We start from the raw sequence: 15,052 nt of genomic DNA on the forward strand, positions 1-15,052 counted from the left end.
AAGTCCTTGAATAAAGAGGTATGATTATGAAATTGAACGACGTAGATCCCTGAGGAATGCGTTGAAATGTCTTGGTTTGGGTTCTGATAGTAGTTTATTGAATCTGAATCCAGTATCAAAATAGATACTTCATATTCCCTCTGTTAGGGGTCGCTGTCTACAAATCTTAAGTAATAGTGGTTATAAATACCTTAAAGATCCCATATTATGTATATTGTGTCTACTAGAAATGTTTACATGCTTTAATGTTCAGAAAGGACATTATTTCTCTCATGCAGCACCTCTATTCACCCTCTGTCTGATCGATCCGTTTTAGTCCCCATTTCTTTGAGGCCCTCCTCCCAAAAAAACACGGTCTGCTCTGATTTGTCATCTCTCACAGGCCTGAGCAAACACCGCCCACAATTTTTTTGCAACCACGGCCATGCTGGTGGTGATAACTGTAAAGTTGTGATGACGAGTCATTTGAAGTTTGGGAAGAGACTCATTAGACTAGAATCTTCATGAATTTTGGTATTTAATCGACGTATGGAAACTTATCCAGATTAAATGAGGACCCAAAGTCTAACACATCCAGCCCAGTTCCTCTTCTGGATTTGTTGCACGTACCTCCAAAAACGTGTTTGTGTTTGTTATGAAGATGTTGCATTGGTGTCACCTTCAAAGATCTAATGGATAGAAATTCAGATATAATTTTTTCCTGGTTGTTTTTCAAGTTTCTGCTCCCTCGGAACAAATTACTTTATAAGTCACTTCTTGATAATAATAATAATAATAATAACTTTATTTATATAGCACCTTTAAAAACAGGGTTTACAAAGTGCTTTGACAAACAAAGCAGAAGCAGGATACTCAGGAACAATTAAGACAGAAACAGAGCAATAAAGAGCAATAAAAAGATTTCATATAGGAACAATGGAAACAGATAAGAAATGCTAGATCAGTAAGTAATTACATAAATAGAGTAAAATACAGAAAAAACTGGGAAGATAAAAATAAATTAATAAATAAAGAAATGATAAAATAAAACTTAAAAAGTAAAAAGGAGACAACATCACAAAAAGGCGAGTCTATAAAAGTGGGTTTTAAGAAGTGATTTAAAAGAAGTTACTGATTCTGCAAGCCTTATCTCCTCAGGTAGGTCGTTCCAAAGTCGAGGGGCTGTGACAGAAAAAGCTCGGTCACCTTTAGATTTAAGCCTCGACTTTGGAACCACCAGGAGGCCCCCACCCAAGGATCTAAGGCTGCGGATTGGCTCATATGGGGTCAACATTTCAGTTATATAGCTTGGAGCCAGACCAAGGCGAGCTTTAAAAGTGATCAGTACAATCTTAAAATCAATTCTAAAACGAACAGGGAGCCAGTGAAGCAAAGCTAAGACTGGGGTGATGTGATGTCGTCTGTTAAAACCAGTGAGAAGCCTAGCTGCTGCGTTCTGAACCAGTTGGAGGCGAGAGAGGGACTTTTGATGTATGCCGGAAAGGAGGGAGTTACAGTAGTCTAGTCTTGAGAAGAATGCATGGATAACTTTTTCCAAGTCAGAATGTGAAAGTATAGGTTTGATTTTGGAGATGGTTCTGAGTTGGAGGTAGCAGGACTGGACAACTGATTGTAACTGTTATTAATGCAACTAGGAACAGAGCAAACCTTTACTGAAGTAACTGATAACAACACATCCTCATACCTAAACGGATGAATTTGTAGATTGCCACTGGCTCCCAAAACGACACAAATGAAGCTCAGTGTAAGTTCAATCAGGAAGACTATATTTTCATTCACCTCTCTCCCTGCTCCCTCTGTTCACCTGACCATGAGCAAACTCCCTCTCCATTTCACTAACCAGATTCTGCCATGAACACAATTGGCCAATCGTGTCTCTGCTGTCAAACTTAAAACCGCTCTCCTCTCTGCTGTCAGCTGACATTTCAGGCATTTGTGCAACCCTCCTCCAACTCATACTCCTCCTGCTCTTCATATCCAGTTCTACTCACCAGAATCAACTTCCCTGTCGTCAGATCTCCAGGATCTTAATTCCTCCATCACCACCACCAGTGTCTAGACTCCATCGGGGGGTTTCCTATTCTACGCACAGCTTCATCACCTCCCCAAATATTACCTCATCACCATGGAGTCTAACCACCAAATTTTCTCATTCTTTTTGTACACATGGCAATAAATCTTCATGTTCACTCAAAAAATACAAGTCTCTCCTGATTGAATTCAACATTCCCAAAACAACATGACCGTTGCAGCTTACCAGTGTCCTTGGTTGTACACTCGTGTTAGATTAGGGCAACAAAATAACTTGGTTAGGTTGAGGAAAATATTCTGGTATGGCTTAAAACAAGCACATTACTAACGTAACTTATATGTGATGCATATAACTTGAGGAACCCACAGAATCAGTATCCGATTCCCAGCTCCCCTTGGCTTTACAAAGCTTTTTTGTATCATTCAGTTCATTCTTTCATTGCCTGCCTCTCAACAACTAACTTCGATTAATTCTCACTGCTCTTGTGGCTTTGAATGCAGTTCTTTTCAGTGGAAAGCTAGCTGTACATTACCTGCACCAAACTGCAAACAAAGTTAATGATGAACTGATGAACATAGTGGAGCATTTATCAGCTTAAGAGTCAGATATTTCCCTCAGGAGTTGAAGACCAAAAACAGAGCTTAATGGAGGGTGAATATTGGACTTACATTTAACTCCAAATAAATTACTCTATTATATGAACGACTGCTATGACATATTACTCCGTGTTTGATGAATGCATTAATAGGCAGTTGACTGCTAACAAGACCACCATATCAGGTGATCAGTGTTGTGTTCACAGCTTGTTTGCACTTCATCTAAGTGTATTAAAACTGTAATCTGATACTGTAGTCATGTAATCTATGCAAACATGACCAGTATGCACTAGGGTTGATGTCTAATATATAACTTGTGTGTTATGAATTTGAGGGTTCATGAGGACTTTTGGCTCATGTGGAACCAATCAGCAGAAAAATTAAGATTTTGTGACTCCACACTGGTCATTAAGCTCCAGTATGTTGTGTCATGCTGCAGTATAGTATCAGACTGGACATGAAAGGTCCAAATGTCCTTTAGAGATCAAAAAACGGATCAATCTTTCTAATTAAACTGAAGAATTTGTTTGTAAGCCGCAGACACACGTTCAAACAAAATGGGCGGAGGTCGTGAAGGATTTTAATTGGTCCACATTAGAAGAAAGGGGCGGGGTCTGTGTTGGCTGCTCTGGCTCAGTGATGTGATGCAGCTCCATGAGGAGAGAAGCTGCTGCAGTCTGAGGAGGAGGAGGAGGAGAAGTGAAGAGGATGAGGAGTTAGGCTTCATCTCAATCAAAGTTCAAGAAAAAGTGTCGTTCAACTATGTTCCTCACTTTGACTTTTAACTAATGATAACCACACTAGAGCTTGGGTTACATCCATTACACACTGTGGCTCTCTTGTTTGTCTTTCACCGTTAATTACCAAAGTAATTAGCCCGGGAAGATGTTCCGCTGCTTGTTAAAATGGACACTCTGCCTCCTCGGGCTCACAACGGCGAGCTTCGCCTCACCTGACGATGCTCCAGCGGATTTTGGAGGCGAGTCCGGCTCCGGGATGCTGTACACAGGTAAGAGTTGTGTTACACCTGTGAAACCTGAGGTCAAATATCAGTTCAGAATAAACGTGCTGCTGGCTTTCAGGACGTCTTTTAAAAGTGCGTCACATTAGGAAACGTTTCTTGTCTTGCTAATGTTAATTCACACTTAAGCTTTCTAAGTTTAAGTTTCAAATTCAGTTTATTATTGAATTCATTTGAGTGGACGTTTGTCACAGACATTTCAACACCAACAGAGACTTAAACTTGTCCACTGACTTTGCTTTGAAGTAAAGTGACTGGCACACCAAATAAGTTTTACCTTCTGTAATTCTCATTAGCTAGCTAATGTTTGTAGTTGCAAGCTGTGTTATCTGTGTTAGCCAACACTTGAGTCTGTTTTCTGTCTGTTGCTCGCCTTTAAACTGAATCATCTCTAGCTATGTAAACCATGTTTTGTGGTTCATTATCAAGAGGTACCTGTAATACATATACTAAAATCTCTTGCAAGCTTTAACACAGAAATATCCACTAAAATATACTGCAATGGAACTTAGTCAGGCAACACAATATATCAATATTGTATTGTTATCATGATATGTTGTCTTAGATTTGGGATATCGTTATATGGCATGGAGGTTTGTCTTGTCCTGGTTTGAAAGGTTGTATTACTGTAATCGGATGTAATTTTAAAGTCATTTTCAGACTGTTTACCCATGTTATTATTATATCCACATTACTGATGATTATTTATCAAAAATTCTCATCGTGTTTATGTTTTGTGGAAGTACCAAGAGTTGGGCCTATAATATTGTTGCAATATAGATATCGAGGTATGTGGTATTGTGATATTTGATTTTGTCATCCAGTCCCAGCATTTATGAAGTGCTTTTGAGGAGATTTCAAAATATTGAAATAAATATTGTGTATCATGATATAGACCAAAAATATCGCAAAATTATTTTGAGGACATTTGCCCAGCCCTAGGTCACAATATATCAAAGTCAGATTTGATCAGCTGGAGCTCATTACGTCGTTTGTTCAGTGCCATTTGTGTCCAGAAGAAACTCCAACCTCCACCACTCATCAGCCGTCCTTCAGCAGCCTCAATCCAGCTTTGGAAGTCTTTATATTTTCCTCTCATCACTCCGCCTGCTATGAAAGTGAACACAAAACACTTGTAGACTGAGTGGATAAGTTTGTTTGGCAAGCTGTGAAGACTAAGTTCAGACCACATTGAAACAATAAGACTGTTTTCCCTACAGGCCAATTGCTTTTGATGGTCTTTTCTTCAATTACTTTAACAGCTTCTCAAAGAGAAAAACACACTAATTAAGAACTGTTTTTAGAGCACATTTGCCACTCAAATTTACAGCCTGCTGATATTAATTTAACATTAACAAGTCTCCTTATAAATTCGAAGCCCTTAAAACAAAAATCTCAGGTGTAACATTAATGTACTGTTCACGCTGTAAATGCATCACTGAATTTGCAACCATAGAAAGCCATAAATGTATATTATTGTTGCTGTCTTTCCTCTAAATATATTACTTAATGATAAAACATCACTTTGACATTGTCAGGGCTGCCAAATCCATTAAATCAGTTTGAGCCAAGATTAAATCTTCTTTGTAATCTGTAGTAGTAAATTAAAATCTAGTTCCAAAGGTTCCGACGTCTACAGAGGACCACACCCAGTTTGATCGATAAGATTTCATTCACATGGCCCAAAAGAGATGTTTGGACTTGCTGGATACACCATGCTCACAAAATGTCTTTAGTTTGCATTAACAAGTGTGGAAACTGAAGCCAAAAGTCATCTACAGTTATTAAATCACATGGAATGCTTTTATTCTGCCAGGCAGACTTTGTTAATCACAACATGGTTTTCCATAGCCAGCTCTGTTGTCTCATCAGTGTTGTCAGCGTCTGGATCTCCTTTGATTTATCATCGACTGTTGATACAGTGACAACAGTACACACATGCTGTCTTTACATTGTGTTTCTGAGCTGTACTGGAGTTGTTTAAACCATCCATAACTTGTTGAAATCGGCCCTAGATTGGTGCTCTGTCAGACCGCAAGTATGTCATATGCGGATCCCACAGCATTATACTTTGTTTATTTTACAGTTTGGTCTTGGTCACATTTTCTCATTGCTATCAACTGCATGTTATAGACACACAGCAGACCCAAACAAAGACGTCAGAGAGCAGAGGATCAGCTGAGAGTTTGGATTAGACCGGTGAGGTGACAGATGAACCCTTCATCATGTTGACTGAACTCAGCTTGTTCAATGTTTTCACTGTGTCTGTGTAGAATTACTGTATAGACAGCAGAGCATGAAAGCCTTGCGTAAACTTTTACTGGTTATCACTGAATGGACTGATGGTTATGTAAGACTGCTGTCATAATCTGATTCCGTTTACTGTGGTGGTTGTTGTTGTTGTTGTTAGGTTTCCTCCGTTAAATCTCGCCTTGTTCCGCATGGCTGAGCTCATTTGGGAATTTGTGATTTCTGCAGAAACAATGAATCAACACCTGTGTATGAGACAGCACTGTAAGTGATTGTAAGTTTATCCCAGGACAATTTCATATTGTCGAAAGCAATGTGGTGCTGCAGTGCTCAGCTTTTGGGGATATTCAGGGTTAACACAGTTGTTGGGTTTTTGTGTTTTGAATAAAATCATCAACAGGCAAAAACACAACAATAATAACAGCAACAACAACAACAACAACGTTTATTGGCACCACTATGTCTAAAAGATATACATTACGCGTAGTTCCAAAAACTGAGAAGGTCCCAAAATTATTACAATGAGCACGTTTACATGCACACTAATAAACCGATCATTATCTGATTTCTGGAGTTACCAGATTATTCAAGTGGTTATGTAAACAACATAATGCGATATGCTTTATCGGATGAAAGCCTTTATCGGATTATGAGAAATCCAATAAACACACCTAGTTTTTTGCCCAATATTCTGTTTTATTTGCCACATGTATAAAGTTAATCCAGTTTCTTTCGTTCGTTTACATGTGCGCATGTGTTAAAACGTAAAAGAAACCAGATGTTGTTACAACGCGAAATTTCTGCTCATATGCATAACGTGAAGAAGGAGAGCATTATTTTGCATGTTTTGCAAACCTAACAAATCCAGCATAAGGACAGCTCTGACCGGCTGAGACGCCATGATAAGCGACGTCATGTTGACAGGATGTTTTTTTTTTTTTTTTTTTAAAAAGCAGTTTTATGTCATGTACTTGGAAAGAAATCCCACTAATTGACTGAATCATGTAAACCAGTTTTTCCATTATCACATTACTAAAGAGCATGTAAACAAACTGCAGCTAACTATCATTTACATTATCGACTAATCTGCCAATTATTTTCACGTTTAATTCATTGTGGGGCCCATAGAGCCTGCTCTCCAAAGACTTCCATCAGCTGAGCCGGCTAACTTCTGGTTTAGTCCTTCTCTAACTTGAATGGGAATAAAACAATTTATTGGTGCTGGTCTTTGCAACCAAATGTTAATGTACTGAATGGATCAAATTCTGATAGTGAAAGGTTTTACAGTCATTTCTTTTACAATGTATGGTAAAAAGTATCTTTGGGCCACTGTGCATCACATGATGTTGCAATTACATGGTCTGGCCACTATGTCAGATTGGTTTCAAAACCTGGCTGTCTTTATGGGAGCTTGTAAAATGTCACAGAATTGTGAAAAAAGCCCATCGCATTTTCAGAGCCCAAAGTGACATCCTCAGATTGCTACTTTTGTCCAACCAACAGTCCAAAACCCAAAGAATCTATTTACCAAGAAAATCTCAAGGAAAAGCAGCAAATCCTTACATTAAAGAAGCTGGAACCAGCAGCTGTTTGACATTTTTTCTCTGAAAAATGACTGAAATGATTAATTGATTATTAGAATAGTTGGAAATGTATTTTCTTTTTCGATCGCCTGTTTGATTGATTGACTAATCGTTGCAGCTTTAATCCTGACAGGACATTGAAACAATCAGCTTGCTTGAAACGCAGGGCTGTAGGACGTATATTCTTGAGATTTCAACCCAGCCAATTGGTTAACAGAACCAAGTGATTAGCTGTCTACTTCATATATAAAGTTTCGGAAATAGTTTTTCATGTTGGTAAGATCAACCAATTTTGGTTCCAAGATTCCAGGAGACTGGAAATAAATCCACCCTTGACATCATGGGACTATAATGCACAATATTTTTTGTGAATTCACTCCTGACTATTGAGTGCAGTATGCACCATTCAGCCTGGTAGTGAAAAGATAACTCAGTACAATCCTTTAATTCCATCTGCAATGAAGGATTTTTGGTGCATTTGCCTGCCTGTAGCTCTGCAGCTCTTTTGACTTTAGCTTCAGGTGTTTCTGTCATTTTCAATCCATCCATTTATACATCCATCCTTCTAGTCAGCCGTATCTAGCTGTGATATGTGACTCCCATATGTCAGGGATAGCTTGCAGTAACCTGTGACCCAATGAGATGGGTATCGCTAGAGCACAGTATGCAGAACAGCTGTTGAGAAGAGTCTTGTGATGTTTGAAAGTGGTTTGCCTGTGTCTGATTGTCTCCATCCCTCTCAGTATCACCAATCCACTCACCTAACTGCTGCCCCAGCACTAAGGCACTCTCTTCAGAAGTGGAAATTGCTGACTAACCTCTTGACCTTCTGTCTGAGAGTGTCAGTGGAGTCTTTTCATGTTTCTCATGCACTTTGGGAATTTGGGAAGGCATCATTCCACATACGTAGGTAGCTTTAAACCTTCAATCATATATACAGTGGATGACATAAATGTGCTTTAGATTGTCCAACTTAAAAAAAATGTATGCCTTCCCATCAGTGGGCTCTAAACAGTCTGTCCTTTAAACCTCACAGAATATATCTCCAAAACTACCAGACGGATTGCCATGACATTTGAGTGGAACATGATCACAAGAAGATGATTTCTGAGTGAATTTATGTGGGATCTCGACTAAAACTGTAATGATTCACAATTTCTGACACTGTATAGATTAAACAGTGTATCGATTAATCGTGAGACTAATCAGCAGAATAATGGATGGTGAAAATAGCTGTTAGTTGCAGCCCTAATAATCACCAACATACAAGTTATTAATGTTAGCTCCACTCAAATGAGTAGTTTTTGTTTTTGTAATCCGACACTTCTGAATGGAATGGAATAGACATTGCAGCCTCTAAAGGTTAAAAATTAAATGTTTAGTTTAGTGTTTTTCTTTTATGCATGCTGGATGCATTCAATAATTGGACCTCATGCTGAATTTCAATCTCTCTATCAAGAAGGTGTTACCTTATCTACAAATGTGATTATCAGATTAGGATATAACACTGTGTCTACATAGAGAATCGTCTTCATTCAGTTCATTCTGGTGCTCTTTGCAACACTTACGTCACATCACAAAGCCCTCGAGTCAAGCCAGATCAAAGCATAGCACTGGCCGACCATGTCACTGACACACTCATGCTCTTCCATCAGGCTGAGCTCATGATGTCATTGCCAATATAATGCCAGATCTATAAGCAGGCATCTGCATCTAATGAAACACGATCTTGGGCCTGATGGCTTGGTGAGCCCTGATCTGGAGCCCATTAGCCAGCTTTAACCAGGCAGAGGCCCACATGCTGTGGCGTGCGTGGTGTAAAATTCCCTAGAATATACAAAGGGTCATCGGTCTGGTTCTGGGTGTGGAGTGGGTTACAGCTTGTGGTTAGCTTTGTGTGAACAAAAGCGGGTGGAGAGGGCTAGGTGCAAACCACATGTTGGACCAGAACCTCCTTCCTTGTCTGTAATCTCTTCTCAAGCCAACTGGAACCAGATGGTAGATCGAGTGGGTTGATAGTGTTTAGACGAAGCTCCTCAGATGTTTGGTGTTAAAGATAAATTCAAGAAAGGGCTTTTTATTTATTTATTTTTTTACATTTACAACGTTACCTCAGTGACCACTTTGTAGTGTTGTTTCTCAGTATGTCTCCCATCATTCAGTCACCGCAAAGAGCCTGCAGACACATTACAGCCTACAGGACACACAGACATAGATTTATGTGGAAAAGTGCAATTTAATGATCTGGTATTCTGTCCTAAGCTATGTTGTTTGTGGTTCAGGTTCAACTAAAGTGTTGACACACTGTGTCGTTTCTCTGTGTAGCACTTGTATGTTTTTTGTAGCTCACAAACGATAAACACCTGCCTTGTGGTGTTGAATAAAAGTGCTGATGGACAATCTGCATCTGGTGTCGCAGGTAGTTCCTGCTTAATCTGCAAGCAGTAATGTTTCGTTTTTATAGCTTGTTTGCATATGATGTCGCATCATTCTGTTGCTATGGTGCAAACTACAGATGGAGGGCAGGTAGTGATTTATATACATGTAGTGACAGGGTTCCTGATTGATACATAGGAAGCCCATGGGAAATTTGTTTATTTTTAGTGTATAGTATATATATTGTCTACATATTGTTATCTGATATATTGTAGGTATAAAGATATCGATTATAGCAATGTAAGGCTCGATTTACCATAGTAACATGGTATTTAACAATCATGGTATGAACAAATTTCATGCAGTTTTTAATATTTTATATTAATGGTAAAGGTACAATTTTGTTTAAGGTAATTGCGTTTTTCTAGTAGTGTTCTCATTTTGGTTTATCACATATTTGTCATTAAGGTCTGTTGTTTTGTCATGTATTGCTTCTTTTGTTGAGTAGAAAACCTTCGTTGCTGCCTCCAGACAATGGTTATGAGCAGAGGGCCCAGTAACAGAAATTGGCATGAGTTTGGCTGAGTGTCTTCAATCTTGGCAGGCGTGCAGACCTAAATCTGGTGCACATTGGTGTCTAATAGCAGAGCTTGACTTTATTTGGCAACCATTTGCCCCATGGGACACATTTAAACTATCATATTATTGTAATTCATCATTAAAAAAAGTCTCCTGGTGGAGCCAGGAGGCCAGTTTTAACTGCTGCAGCTGTGACATGTGTAACTGCCTTAATACGCTTGTGTTCCACAAAATATATGCCAGGTGATGCAATGTTGATTCATACCAGTATGAGACACACACGGTGCACACACACACTTAATACCCGTCTTTGCCACACACTCTAGTGTTTTACCTCATAGTACAGGAACTTTTTCCGGCCACATAAAAATTAAGCACATTTTAAACAAATGTTCAGTTAATTGTCAAAGACTAATCACAAACCTTGGCTCTCACATAGACTCCCTGAAACACACAGACAAATTGTTCTGTTGACCATCTGCTTTTTCATTGACCTGTGTGTGACATCACCAAGGTGCACTGCATGGTAAAATAAACAGTGCAGTACTCTGGCTTTCCCAGTAATGTTTAGCATGTCAGTCATGCACCTCCTACAAAGGTTTTCTGAGGTGTGTTTTTGAGTAAACTGGTAAAATGGCAAAAATATATCGATCTAACATTTTTTATAGCCGAGATGAAGTTACATTTAAGAAAGTAGATCTATGTTTGTTCGTTTTTTTTTGTATTTATAACCATGAATATTGACAGATAGAGATGGTGGCTTTTGCATTTTTTTTAATGCTTTTATTAGCTTTGTATAATTAGTTTTAACTTTGCAGGATAAGGCTCGTATGCCTAATGACGTCTGTCTGTCACTGTTACTGAAAGGGCAGTACCAAAGTGTTTTCAGAATAAACTATACTTGTAATGTTTTGATTTAAAAATATTGTTATTCTTTTAAGCGTCAACTGAACATTCACAAAGTAAATAAATGCTGGAGCTATAATGCATTCAGTGGCAGTGCACAACACCTCACCGCAACCAAATAAAGTCAATACATAAAAACAGATGTATGGATATAGATACTTGCGATGTGCCAGCACTGGCTGAGGCTGACACACTTGGGCTCGGAGACTGCAAGACAGCAAACACAGTGCACTCGTTCACATTGATGCCATGCTGCCTTAAATGTTTCATCAGGTTTGATGTGCAATTTGACTTGCAGCTAATGAACTTCCCACATGCATTGCACTTTGCCTTGTCCTGTTTTTCTTTTACAAAGTGAAGCCAGACTTTTGACTGTTTTCCATGGTCCAATTTTCGAACTGTGACTACTGCTGTGACACGCTAGTCATGCAAGCTAGCTCTCCAGCTCGCTGTTGTGTTGATGCGTGACGTAACAGGTCCTGACTCCTGGCAGATGAAAAAGGTCCTGGGAGGTGGCCAGACATGCCATGGCCTTGCAGATATATGTAGCCTTTGTTTGCACTAATTAATTTTTATGTCCCATTTAGGAACCGACAAGCAGAACCAAAATTATTATTTTTTTTGGTTCTTCGGTTCCCAACCCTAATGGCTCAATACAGTTACACAATACAATACAATATCTTTGGTTTTAGCCTTCAGAGGGAATTTGTTGATGTTAAAGTGATTTGATAACACCAGTGTTATTCTTGAATGTTCACCATGCAGAAAAGTGTAAAAATGTCATCACAGTAAGGAAACAACATGCTGAAGTTGGGACTTCTTCAACTCACCTTCATCACATCTCCTTTTATGAGATGAAGCTTTTGTACAAGGTCCCTGATAAATGTAATAAACTAAATGGAACAACATTTTGGTCATGGCATTTGAATTATTATTTTCTTACGTTTACTGTTAGGGAGCCTACCTCATCCAACATGGTCTCTGAAAGGAATGAACTGTTTTACCTGCTTGATGAAATAAATAGGTCTGTAGGTTAAATGAACAGTGAGATTGGTTGAAATAAATGGCCCTTGACATGTTCATAAACGTCCTTGATGATGATGAACATGTGCAGATGCTTATCTTTATTGGTTTGACTGAACTTGACTGATGAAGGTTCTGAGGTGACAACTGTGTTATGACTAACCGAACTCGAGCAGATCTTACATGGCACCGCCAGAGGGAAAGACTCCAAATTAGTTTTCTTTTCTTTTTGTAGACATTTCTGTGGGTAAACCATGTCATCAATTTTGAATTCTTATCAGCCACTATTTGTCAGGATCCATTTGACCTGTTAAGATTTTGTTTACTTTAACGTGATTGATTTGTTTTGAAGTCTGGGCTCACTTTAGTGTGTCACTTTTGCTACTTGCATTTTAGTCCAGACCTCTCAAGGTTTATCAGCCCTGGAGGATTCATTTCTGGGGAATAAAGGCTGGCGTTTTTTCTTTATTCCTTGCCTGCATGGCACTCTGCCACTCTGATCAAAACAGTTCCCCCCAAAAAGAGAAAATAACCATCTTTGTGCTGAAAGAGTGTGCTTAACATTTGGCCAACAAACCCCATTGGGCTGCTCTGTAAGGATGAAGGTAATAATCAGTGTCGCAGTCATAAAAACAGTTGAAGTACACAGCAACATAATCTACGTTATTGATTCACACTAGTTTAGAAATTAGTCTTAAAAGCATTTAAAGTGATGAAATATGCCGGAGCAATTAAAATACTTTTTTTTTTTAAAAACAACTTTTTTTGAACATACTTGAAACAAGTTGGTTTACATGGAAACAAAATGAGTGTTGTGCCAGATTTGATCATTTATTTAACCTCAAGGGCTCAATGAAAATAATGACTTGATAAAAGGATTTTTTTGCAGGAGGTTTGCATCTTTCATTAACAATGCCACGTTACAGTAACAACCACGTACTACAGTAGTTGCCAGACAAAAGATTCAAAGAAACAACCTGCATGTCATCATGGTCACTTCTATTAGCATTAAATATTAGCTGTAGCTATTATCCTATTCGTGTAACTAGAAATCCGATTCTTTGTCTTTCATCTCTGCAATGACCTCATATAATGGCACCGTCTTTAACTGTACAGCAAATGTAGACATGCACATGATGACAAAATAGGCTTTTAACAATGAACAATGGAAAGACATTTCGGATGCACACAATGCAACTGATTGTACTTCTTTCAGCCTCTCTGTCTGCAGTGCATTCTCAAGAGACATGAGAGTGTACATCTGAAGACTGACATGTTACAGATAAAGGCTCAGCCGGCTGCATTCCTGTCACACTTTTTACAAGCTAAATTTACATACATATTAACCCTTGTCACACACATATTCGCAGACTGAAGAAAGGATAGGATGCCTGTCATTTTTTAATTGAACCAACATGGAGGAGTTAAGAAAGGTCAAATGCAGTTGTACTTTGATGCACAGTAGCTGCAAGCCATAGTGCTCATTTTTTCACTCACATTGTAATGGACTTTGGCTCCCCAATTCTCTACAATATCTTGTTAAATATTTAATGAGCTATTTGGACTTGAATGAGTAAAATGCATCAAAACAGATTACATACACCAATGTAATTCATTATTGGGAATGAACTATTATAGCCAGTCAACAACATCAGAAAGTAACAGTTCAGTTGGAGCTGAGTATGTAAATTATGTGCCCAACACTAAACATTCCCAGAAACTTCCAATATATGATTGTGTAAGTGACCAATCATACTGAGAGACACGCAAAAAGTTGGCAAAAAGTCGTTTTTTCCATTAATCACAATTGATTGCTTGGTTGCACATGTATTTCGCTACTCAAATCAGGGTCCCCGCGGATCCTTAAAAAGTCTTAGATTCATTTATCTAAATTAAAAGCCTTGGAAAGTCTTAAATTCATTGAAATTGTCTGAAAATTGTCTTAGGTTCATTGCTCAAAGGTCTTAAAAATTGGTAGGGGGGAAGATAACTATTTTTTTGCTGGACTGCAGGAGCCGCTGAGTGACTGAGCAAGTGAAGGGTCATTAGCTCATGGGCGTTTCGCTGAGTGTGGAGAGAAGTTGGCAGGTGACAGCATGACTGACATCGGGTCTTACTGACAGATAGTTAGACAGACAGTTTGTTTACTTGTAGCGAGCTAGCCACTAGCGCTAACTTTAGCCTAGTAAGAAAATTTTGCTTCGGTATGGCTCAGCCCATACTGGAGCATGGTGCCTTTTAGCTGCCATTCGCGATAGCTGATGGGGAAGTGCAAATTGAACTAGACCTGGCTGGAGAACAGCAACTTTTCTCTGTGGCTGAAGTCTGTCGATGGACATTGTAAGAAGTCATTCAGACTCGTAGACTGATGCTATGAATAACAGATCATTATTAGGGACGTCGCTCTGTCCTATTTCCAGAAGGTTCACGTCATGTCAAATTAATCCACGGAAAGAGGTCTGGTAAATGTAGCCTACTTTAATGTAGGGCATTCCTTGCCTGGTTGCTAAATGTCCCTTTGGGGTTATAAATTAACTTGCGGCCTATCTGATCTTACAGCCTGTTTACTTTTATAAATTACAGATATTGTGCCACTTTACTGTTTTTAGCCTAATATGCAAAATACTTATTGTCATTTCTTGTATGTACATTTACCATCCCATTGATCCTATTAAACTGTTCTTGA

The 15,052-nt window shown here is 38.8% G+C and overlaps 1 protein-coding gene across 1 annotated transcript in view; it reads left to right on the forward strand.

The window, feature by feature from the left end:
* Positions 1 to 3,513: 3,513 nt before the first annotated feature.
* The window catches only part of LOC141006218 (uncharacterized), a 101,925-nt gene continuing 90,386 nt past the window's right edge, over positions 3,514 to 15,052 (forward strand). Inside the window, exon 1 of the mRNA XM_073478368.1 lies at positions 3,514 to 3,637. Coding sequence (XP_073334469.1) covers positions 3,514 to 3,637 — 124 coding nt within the window. The remainder of the gene's footprint in view (positions 3,638 to 15,052) is intronic.

This window comes from Pagrus major, chromosome 12 (genome assembly GCF_040436345.1).
Source record: "Pagrus major chromosome 12, Pma_NU_1.0".
Classification (NCBI taxonomy): Eukaryota; Metazoa; Chordata; class Actinopteri; order Spariformes; family Sparidae; genus Pagrus; species Pagrus major.